The sequence below is a fragment of the Triticum urartu genome, chromosome 3 (assembly GCF_003073215.2).
Source record: "Triticum urartu cultivar G1812 chromosome 3, Tu2.1, whole genome shotgun sequence".
In the NCBI taxonomy this organism is placed as follows: Eukaryota; Viridiplantae; Streptophyta; class Magnoliopsida; order Poales; family Poaceae; genus Triticum; species Triticum urartu.
The window spans coordinates 482,708,959-482,719,590 of NC_053024.1; the positions used below are offsets into that span (position 1 = coordinate 482,708,959).

Consider the following 10,632-nt stretch of genomic DNA (forward strand, 5'->3'; position numbering starts at 1 on the left):
GGGAGTGTTGTACTACATCATTGTGCAATTGCTGTTTAGCTTCTAATATTAACTTGGTGCTTTTAGGTACATATGTCATTGGTAAAGTCCGCGCTTTGACCCTTTCTGCGTATGGGGCAATGAAATATTGATGAACCAGCATCAAGTGAGAAAGGTGATAAAGATTGTTAGTAAAATGGGTCATAAGATGACAATTAAACTATTTTTTTACACTTTATCTAAGACAACAACGAGCTGCAGGATGATAAGTAAGAACTCTGCAGTCTTCTTTTTACTGTCCATAATAAGTTGTGTTAGATGACATGTCTAATTTTTTTTTCTTTGCAGTGATTCCCAAAGTAGTTTACTCAAGGGGCGATTGGCGTGGTGATGCATTCTGACCGGGCGAGGGCGACGTGGGGTGGGTACTCTGGTTCTTTGGTGGATTCCAGCTGATTTACTCGCCCGTGGTCTACCCTGGTTCTTCGGTGGTCCTGATTGCCACTTGGTCCCGCGGTGCAGTGACTGGGGTGATCGGGGTGCTTGGTGTGTTCTCTCCACCAAATAAGACCAGGGTGGGGGTGAGTTTTCCGTACATAGCTTGTTCACTGGGTCGTGATCTACCCAGCTGCGTTGGTGGCCCCGTAGAGGAATGGGCCCGTTTGCAGTGGCTTGGGTGTGGGGAGGAGGTGAGTTTGCTCCTTTGCCTTTCAGGTAAAGGGCCGCACTTGTCAGGTCAGGGATGCAACTGTTGGGTAAAAGGATGTCTCGTTGACAGATGGCGGTTTCCCAGCGGCTACATCTAACCCCTTGTGATATCCTCACTGCGGCTGGTCCCTACATATTCGGGTCCCCACCCATCGGTAGAAGAGGTAGCTGTGGGTGGGTTCCTTTAAAACTTACAGCGTCGGAACTATGCTTGTCAGCCCTGCATGGTCTTCCTCCGCTTACGTTCAATGTACGCGGCTCCTCCGTTCCCAGCTCCTTCTACTCAGTCCTCGCCGCCTCCCCATCACTGCGCTTCGCCTCCCCACTCCGCCGGCAGAGCGTGAGAAAGAAGGGCGAGGACAAGATGACAATCAAGTCATCTGTACGGTGCGCTGGCGGGGAGCTGTCTGTCAGCGGTGCTGTCCGTCCGGCCGGACACGGCCTCGGCGGCGTCCACGGCGGCGAGGGGCCCATGGACGCCGTCTTTCTCAGTGACGATTTCACCCAGCCGGCCTCCGTCGCGTCGTCCCCCTCGGTGCTATGAGGTTCGTCCACTCGCCTGCGTGATGTGACATCGGAGGAAGAAGATGTGGTTTTGATCTGATTCGATTTGGACCCCGATATCTCCCGACCGTTCGGTCTGGGAGAGCCCCAGACCGAACGAGTCGTTCGTTACGGGGGAGCCGATCGACCGAACATATCTGTTCGGGACGAGAAGAGGCCAGCCCGAACACCATCACTCCAGGCCCTTTTTTGCGTTCAATAAAAAAGAAAACAAAGCCCAGTTTACCCCCAAAACTATTTTGACAAAGAAAGCCCACTTTTGGCTGTGAATAATAGAGGTCAGATTTGCCATACTCTAAAAATATTGAAATGGTCCAAAATAATTTTGTCGTGAAAGATAGAAAATAACGAATAAGATACTACTAAATAATCACTATGGATTGAAGCCAAAAAAATTGCCATGATCTTTATAAGCAAATTTTTCCATGGTTTAAAAAAGATCTTTTTATGCAAATGGCAAAAAGAAAACAGTTCATGGCAATTTTGCATCTCTACCATGATGGCAAGAAATGTACATTAAAAATTTGTATGCTATTTTTACTGTATAATTGAAGAGACAAAAAATATAGATTAAAAATTGCCATCATGTGGAGCAGAAACAAAAAAACGCACAAATCTTTTGTTTAGTAGTAATTGCCATGTTTTATAAAGTAAACGTACCATAGTCAATAGAAGCAAAAATTACCATGAACGGTGGAAAAAGGCAAAATTTGCTGTGGATGTAAAGTAGTTTTGCCATGGAAAACTAGATGTCAAACTTGTCATGCTCCATGGGAGTAGACGTGTCATGAGTGACAAAAAAGTAAATTTGTCATGTATGTCACATAAAAAATGTCATGGCAATAAAAAGCTAAATTTTCCATGTTAATAAAGTTAAATTAGAAATGGAAAAATAGAAAGTAAAACTTGCCATGGCAATAAAAGCTAAATATTGCCATGGGGATTTAGGTGAAAAATCCCATGTTAATAAGGGTCAATTTGCCATCGACAAATAAAAAAGTAAAACTTGCCATGGCAATAAAAGTTAAATATTGCCATGGGGATTTTAGGTAAAATTGCCATGTTAATAAAGGTCAATTTGCCATCGACAAATAAAAAAATTGCCATGGAATAAAAGTTAAATATTGCCATGTGGATTTAGGTAAAATTACCATGTTAATAAAAAGGTAAATTAGACATGGCAAAATAAATAGTAAAACTTGCCATGGCAATAAAATGTTAAAATTACCATGGGGGTGTAGGTAAATTCGCCATGTTAATGAAGGTGAGATAATTACTAAACCTTGCCATGGCAATATTTGCCATTTTTTGTTTTTGACAATTTAAATAATTACCGCGACAATTTAAATAATCAAAAGTTGCCATGGCAAGAAAGCAATGAATACCATGATCCGAGAACTAAAATTTCTATGATTCGGTAACTATATTAGTCATCTTCCAGGAAGCAAATTTGCTATGATGCGTAAACTAAATTTGCCATCATCAATTCAACTAGTTCTTTTTTATGTTTACATCGCAAGAAGTATAAGATTAGTTGCCATGGTAGAAAATAGTAAAAATGCGCCATGATCCACCATCGAAAGTTGCCATGGCAAGAAAGCAATGATTTTTCCATGATCCGAGAACTAAATTTGCCATGATTCAATAACTGTATCTGCCATCTTCTAGAAATTTTTTACACTGAGACAGCAAATTTAAGATAAATTGTATAGTACAATACATGTTTAGTCCTGAATCCTTCTCTCTAAACGAAAAGCAAGATTTGATTACTCCATATCCCTTTTCAGTTTAATTATCTCTGATGTTGTTCAACGAAGATGACCAGAAACTCTAAAAATCCCTTTCATCACTACAGAAATTCAGCGCACATAGCCGATCAAATATAGCTGCAAATCATTTATTTTCTTCTCAAAACTCATTCCGTCCTGGAAGACTAGTATGCATATCTGTTTTGTTCGGATCACACAAAAGCAAATGATTTTCAGTCAGTAGAATGGTAACGAAATACACAGAAAAAGTTGTTCTACGGAATCAATAGCTCCCAGAATCGCTTGTTCTATTACCGAGCAAAGCAAAATGGCCTAGTTCACCTATGCCGGCCGATTCACTTGGTGATGTATGCAGCGCTAGAACAAAAAAAATCTTAGAAATGGAAGAATTCTGGGGCTGGGCATTACGGAGCAAAGCACTGACTAGGAGAACGGCGCTAATCTCCAAGCACCCCAGCGGGAGCAGGGCAGCTCGCGTTGGTGACCACGTCGGGGAGCGCAAGTGCCTGGGGTGGTCGTCATCCCCGCGGCAGTCGTCGAAGTGTAGCCCCACGCCAGGGAGCAGCAGATGCGTGGACATGGTCGTCGCCGTCGCGAGCGCCGTCGACGCAGCCCCGTGTCAGGTGGAGCGGCAGAAACCTGGAGGTGGTTGTCGTCGACGCGCAACCTCCCTACCGCGGCTACGGCCTCCCCGGCGGCTAAATCCGGCAACGAGAAGACGACCCCCGCCACGGTCTCAAGGCCTTGGCGCCGGCCTCCGGTGGATCCCACAGCCGCCGCTTCATCTGGATGCGCGTGGGAAGCCGAAGACCCCGCCAGCCGTCGCCGGGGTGGTGGGGAGGCGCGTCGCCGGGGCAGGTGCCGGGCACGGGAGCTCCATGGAGGGGAAGTGGTGTGGTGGCTTGCTCGTGAGTGGGTGGGTCGTGGAGACCGGGAGAGGAGGGGAGTAGTGCGGCCGTGGAGAGACAAAACGTTCGCGGCGACCTCCTGCTTTTCCGAACGATAAGAAATCAATGACGTGGCTGGTCAGACCTACTTTAAGATTCGTGATTCGATCCAATGGTCCATGGGACGTTCGGCCCCAAATCCTAAAATAAAGGCGTTCGGGAGTTATTGATTCCGTTCGTGAGGTGCGGTTTATAGCGTGCTCCTGGTTCTAGGTGTCATGGATGACACACAGTATGGGGGACCAAGGCGGCGACGTACCGCACGACACGCAGCTCCTGCTGGTGGAGTCCAAGGCCGGGTTCAGGCCTGCGACGAGGTCGTGTTCCTCACGCTGCGTTCTGGGCCAGCCTCAAGGGCGGCGGCGCTGGCGGCGACGAGCTTCAGCTCTGCATCTAGAGCGGCGACATCGACACGCGCGCCAGTTCAGTTCAGTGTTAATCTCGGTCACCGATGGTTGAGGTTTGTTCTTCTTCCATCCTCTTCCTTCCTTTCCATCGTCAAATTCTTCTTTCGTCCTGCTCCTTAGATTTCTATCCTCTGCAGGTGTTGTGTTGTTTCTCGCTCTAGGTAGGCCCTCGTCGATCTTGCCTTTAGCATTGAGGTGGGAAAAATTAGCATCACGTTTTCTTGATTCCCTACTGTTTGATGAAATGCTTGTGCCCTGATGGATTATGTTTTCTTTTGTATTTCTTCTCCTCCCTGCTGCTTGCATGCTTTGCATTTCTTTGTTTCTCCTACTTGCTCGGTTCATGTTGTTGATTGTCTCCGCATGTACTTACGGCGTTCTTCTCAGTCTAGATCTGTGTATCAGAGGTGTTCTTATATGGTGTGCTCTTTATTGGTTTATTGGTTGTGACAGCTGCAGGGCTGGCGGCGGCATTTGGGGTTGGAGATGGCATGAGATGCAGAGCTCCTTGCGCCACTCTCTTTACAAAGGTGATGTTTGCTCCCATTCGTGGCTTGGTTTGCTAAATTAGTTGTTAACTAGCAATTCTTACAGATATGTGCTTTCATTAAGAAGAAAAAGCTACCATGCTAGATTAGTTGATCCAGGGCTGAAGTTGTATACCAAAATAATGCTGAGAGGTGCTCTGTCAGAAGTACCTTGAGCCTTTTTATTTTCATATTCTCTTTTGCGCACTCATTTAATGCCACTTGCAATCTCAAGTAGAAAATATCATAAAGAGCTTGATGACCTCTGTCATTATCAGTCATATTATATTAAAGGGTGTTTAGGTGATCAATTAGTAAATAATCAATTGTGAGTGCTTAATATAGTATAGTGTGTCATAGAAATTGCCAAAATGTTCAGAATTGGGATATCAAGGCTTAAGCTAAGGCACGCTAGCCACTTTGAACATTGAGACTCAAATGAGCAGGTCCCATAAATAATAAACATACCTCATATACCGGTTGTCAGTAAACCAACCACTAAGATGGGCAGGCTCCACAATTGAACTTCTGGTAATCTTCAACATCTATCTCTTGGTTGTGTGTATAGTGTATATGTCTCTTATGCTTTTGCTACTAATTATGATTTCCTTCATTTGCTCATTTGGCTTACAATAATATAAGCGCCGGTTCTTTTCATTGTGGAAGTTATTATTCTATTCAGATTGGTCCTATCGGTGCTTGATAATGTACGATTAACTGTGCCGATATCTCTAACCTACTACCACTCTGCAGAGTGTAGTCTTAGGTATTGCCTGTACCAATGCAATTTTATCTAAAGTGCTCAATGAGGTCTTTGTATTCTTCGATTTACAGACTATACAAAAGGATCAGCAAAGGAGGACTCAAGTTTGCAACCACCACAGAGATAAGGCTATGGAACATTAGTGCGTGGCTGTTCTGTGCAATTTTTCTCGCATCAAGGTATGCCTCCGTCTCACTGGGCCAGGGCTCGACTTGCCTACCACATATTTGTTTTGTTTGCTGCAGTGTTGTAAGATTGGAGTGTGTTGAGTATGCAATCTTGATTCCAGGAAAAAAAGATTATGCAGTCTATCGCACATGTTTGGTTTGGAGGGGGCCTGTAGATGATGGTTATGATTTTGTTTCCGTTCGGTGATTTATTCAAATGATTCAGAGTAAATCCGAAGCCATTTGTTGCCTCTTGAATTTCTGGTTCTACCTCATGCAAAAAATCTCTCATGGTTCTACTTCTACCTTATGTAGAAAAGCAAATATTATATGTTGATGAGCTTGTTGCTGTTTGGTACTGACCATATTAGTTCCATAGGCTTGTAAAACAAAAAACTTCATTTCTACCCTATGATTACGTGTCAAAGATGTTTTGTAGATTGCAAGTTTGATTTCTTTTTCTTCAACATGGTTGATTTAGTTTCTCACCTTGCTGAAAAATTCAGGTTGGAATGTTGCCGGTCCAGCCTATGCAGATAATGTATCTGTTATAATGTGATCATGACAGAAAGTTATTTATTTGTTATATACCTGCAGCTCACTTTGTTCACTTCCACAGCACCATTTCATTTTTTGACAGTGGGTTAGACAAGTGTGGTTTTCAGGTGTAGTTGCCTATTAGTTTTTTTTTAGTTTTCCTGTCTCGGTTTCTTCCAGCCTATAAGTTATACTTAGTTTGATTACTGCATCTACAGTTTATTTCTGCTTCTACTTCTATTTCTACTATATTTCTGTATTTACATTTGAATTTCTGTACCTACTTTATTTGTGCTTCTACTTTTTTCTGCACCTACAGTTTCAGTGCTTTATCTGCTCGTGGAGCTATGGCTGTTGCATTGGGCTAAGATTTGATTGCTTGCAGTATGTCAAGGTGTAGGTGCAGACTCATTGTTGATATTGAATACTGGAGTAAGAATGATGATCAATGCTCTAATGAACTTGCATGATGTAGCATTACTATTAGGATATAGCGTTAGGCACATACTTTTTTTGACAGTGGGTAGACAAGTATGCTTTCAGGTGTACTTGCCTATTGTTTTTTTTGTTTTCCTGTGTCGATTTCTCTTTTACTGTAAAGCAAAGGCTGACTGTTAGTATTTGTCGAGTCGAGAGTTTTTTTACTTGGAAGATCACAACATTGCCAATAGAAGAATGAGTTTTATAGCAAATCAGGTTCAGACTTCTATCTAATTTCTTGGTTACATCACCATGATGCTTGGAATATAATTAAGACTTTGGGCCCACTGAACATTAGAAGCTGCATGGAGGATGAGATCATCTATGCCAGTGATGGGAAGCGCCCTGTGATTGTGAGTATCTGTATAGATCACATTAATCTACCATGCTCACTATCCAGTTACGCCACGCGCAAATACCATTGGCAGTGTATTTCAACTATGTGTAATTGGTCGGCTATATCACAGCAGTGTACCAGTGTCTTGTGTTGGTGCTTGTCCAATCAAACATAGTTATGTAACTGACATCATTTTGTCTTGTCTACCCATGTCTTTTGTCTAGGCTGTAACACTAGCTGCATACTACCTATCTTTTTTAACCTGGTCATGTAAGACACTTTGTTTTTATCCATGTTCAGTGCTGCTATATAGAATCGATGTTTTATTTCCTCTTGCATTCTGAAAGATTGCCTTGGTTCGTACTGTTTAAGAGTGATATATAAGATGAGGGTTATTCAGTAGAATTTATATGCTTGGGAAAGGTTTTGATAGAAATCAGTGGATGGTAACCATGTCGTAGTGTGATGTAAATGCCATTTGAATCTTGATGGTGGTAACCTGCTATCTTTTCCTCTTTATTGCTGACATTTTGGTCTCTCAGAATATTTTAATGTCATTTGAATCCAGATAATTTTGTTACTCATGCATAGAGCATTTGCATCTGAAAGGTGGCATGCGTGATTGCAACCAATCTTACATGTGTTTGTATTGTTGTTTGAGCAGGAGCTTTTCATCTAAGGAACTGCAATGGCCAAATCTCTTGTGACCGATGACCCAACGGAGCCTTTTTTTGGGCGTGAACTGGTCACCTTATGGTTCTAACTGGGATGCATGCTTAAAACACTATTATTGTATCTGGCATCATATCCACATTAGCTTACTCCCTCTTCTGAACATTGTATTTTTTCCATATGAAAACCGATTTAAGTTATTCTACTATCTGTAATACAATTCACATTGCATTGACATCTACATCTCCTACTTACTCACTACTAACACTAGAAGAACACCCGTGCGTTGCAACGGGGCCACATTAACTTTAAAAGTTCAATATTAATATTCTCATATATATCAAGTGACATTGGCGACCTTTTTTACCATCAATTCCTCACACACACTCTCTGCCTCCCTCTTCCTCACTCTCTCCCCCTCTCCCTCTCTCTCTCTAACACACACACATATCCATCTTATTGGGTACGGGACCATAATCCATCTATTTCACACACACACGCTAGTACATAACAATATGGATTATGTGTATTATATTTGCCACCACAACTGAGGGAATTAATTTCATGTAAATGGGCCAGCCACAGCTCCAAGAATACGCGGAGGAGGTGGCCCGGGTCGGCGTCGGTGCCGTCCGGCATGGGCCACGGGCCCACTTCCAAGCGCGTCTGCGCGTCGGCCGCCCATGCCGTGTCCTTCAAGTGCCACTTCCACAGCACGAACTCCCAGGGTCACGGCCATGGCCAGGGCCAGGGAAGCCGCCCTTCTTTGCCCCCTTCACCGGCCGCGGCCAACGCGGTGCCGCGGCACCCGGCCTCGCCGTCCTCGTCCTCCAGCACCGTCGCGACCTAGTGACGCAGCCCAAGCATCGGCCTCGAGAATCAAGAACGCTCGACAACGTAGAGGGAAGGAAAGGTCATGTACATGTCATAAGAAAGGGAGTTTATTTACCGCTCCCTCGATGTATTGTTTCCTTGGTTTGGAGATTGATTACCATCCGTGAGTTAAGGTAAGGTTTACGTGATTGAGCAATTTTTTGAAAATCAATTATTTGTTTTCTAGTTAATGTAATTGAGTGATTTAAGGTAAGGTTAATTAATTTAGATTTGATCTTTAGAGATTGTTCGTGATTGATTCTACATTACTAAATAACTTGCGCCAGTATGGAAAGTTCTGATCTGTTTAGATTTCTTTCGTTGTGTGAGAGGGTGACGCGAAAATAAACCGATGAAGTGAGGGGAGGGGACGAAAAAAATCTACGAAAAAAAACCAGCGAAGGTGGGAGGAGGTACCAAAAAAAACCATGGAAGGTGGGAGGAGACTACCAACTGTTTCATTAGGAGTAGAAATTATTAGAGATTAGAGATTATTTGTTTCCTGAAAATCTATTATTTGTTTCTTAAAGCAAATTGCATTAATGAGAGACATTTCGTAGATTTGGCTAAGGTAGGAAAGAATCTATTATTTGTTTGCTAAAGCAAATTGCATTAATGGGAGAGATCCGTTGATTTGGCTAAGGTAGGAAAGAATCTATTATTTGTTTGCTAAAGCAAATTGCATTAATAGAAGAGATCCGTTGATTTGGCTAAGGTAGGAAAGAATCTATTATTTGTTTCCTAAAGAAAATTGCATTAATGAGAGAGATTTGTTGATTTGGCTAAGCTAGGCGGTTTTTGCGGTTCGTGGCGGCTTAGTGTGAGGTGGGACGAGGTACCAAAAAAAACCATGGGAGGTGGGACGAAAAAAAACCTGGGAGGTGGGAGTTGTCCCTGGTTAACCTACGAAATTTCGTAGATTTTTTTAGGACGAAAAAAAACCGTGGGAGGTGGGACTAAAAAATGTAGGGGAACGTTGCAGAAAACAAAAATTTTTCTACGGTTTCACCAAGATCCATCTAGGAGTTCATCTAGCAACGAGTGATTGGATTGTATCTACATACCTTTGTAGATCACGCGCAGAAGCGTTCAAAGAACGGGGATGAGGAAGGCGTACTCGACGTGATCCAAATCACCGGAGATCCTAGCGCCGAACGGACGGCACCTCCGCGTTCAACACACGTACGGTCAGCGTAACGTCTCCTTCTTCTTGATCCAGTAAGGGGGAAGGAGAGGTTGAGGAAGATGGCTCCAACAACAGCATGACGGCGTGGTGGTGGTGGAGCTGCAGTACTCCGGCAGGGCTTCGCTAAGCTCTATGGAGGAGGAGGATGTGTTGGAGAGGGAGAGGGAGGCACCAAAGGCGTGGGTTGAGAGGCCCTCTTTTCCCCACTATATATAGGGAGCCTAGGGGGGGCGCCGGCCCTAGGAGATGCAATCTCCTAGGGGGGCGGCGGCCAAGGGAGGAATCCCTCCTCCCCAAGGTACCTAGGAGGTGCCTTCCCCTTCTAGGACTCTTCCTTTAGGGTTTCCCCCACCCTAGGCGCATGGGCCCTAGGGGGAAGTGGCGCCCCAGCCCACTTTGGGCTGGATCCCTTCCCACTTCAGCCCATAGGGCCCTCCGGGATAGGTGGTCCCACCCGGTGGACCCCTGGAACCCTTCCGGTGGTCCCGGTACAATACCGGTGACCCCGAAACTTGTCCCGATGGCCGAAATAGCACTTCCTATATATAATTCTTTACCTCCGGACCATTCCGGAACTCCTCGTGACGTCCGGGATCTCATCCGGGAATCCGAACAACATTCGGGTTACTGCATAAACATATCCCTACAACCCTAGCGTCACCGAACCTTAAGTGTGTAGACCCTACGGGTTCGGGAGACATGTAGACATGACCGAG

At 44.2% G+C, this 10,632-nt stretch overlaps 1 protein-coding gene across 8 annotated transcripts; it reads left to right on the forward strand.

Annotated features, from left to right (window-relative positions):
• The first annotated feature begins 752 nt into the window (after positions 1–752).
• Positions 753–8,092, forward strand: LOC125544482. 8 transcript variants are annotated; one of them, XR_007299512.1, is made up of 5 exons: positions 753–1,232; positions 4,181–4,427; positions 4,512–4,569; positions 4,828–4,904; positions 5,736–8,092. XR_007299512.1 is itself a non-coding variant. In XM_048708193.1 (4 exons), exons 1-4 carry the CDS (start codon positions 4,186–4,188, stop codon positions 5,789–5,791), a joined length of 399 nt encoding a protein of 132 aa, XP_048564150.1. In that variant the 5' UTR covers positions 3,875–4,185; the 3' UTR covers positions 5,792–8,092. The 8 variants fall into 8 exon arrangements, 2 of the variants coding, with proteins under 2 accessions (XP_048564150.1, XP_048564152.1); XR_007299515.1 differs by lacking the exon at positions 753–1,232 and having other exon boundaries at positions 3,863–4,427; positions 5,736–5,843; positions 5,954–8,092; XR_007299513.1 differs by lacking the exon at positions 753–1,232 and having other exon boundaries at positions 3,870–4,427; positions 5,736–7,201; positions 7,850–8,092.
• Positions 8,093–10,632: the final 2,540 nt, after the last annotated feature.

Bases quoted from the DNA above. Each gene is read 5' to 3' on its own strand.
- LOC125544482 (XM_048708193.1), top strand. From the start codon at position 4,186: ATGGATGACACACAGTATGGGGGACCAAGGCGGCGACGTACCGCACGA. The intron at 4,536-4,827 runs GTAGGCCCTCGT...TGGTTGTGACAG, and splicing joins TGTGTTGTTTCTCGCTCTAG to CTGCAGGGCTGGCGGCGGCA. The intron at 4,905-5,735 runs GTGATGTTTGCT...TTCGATTTACAG, and splicing joins GCGCCACTCTCTTTACAAAG to ACTATACAAAAGGATCAGCA.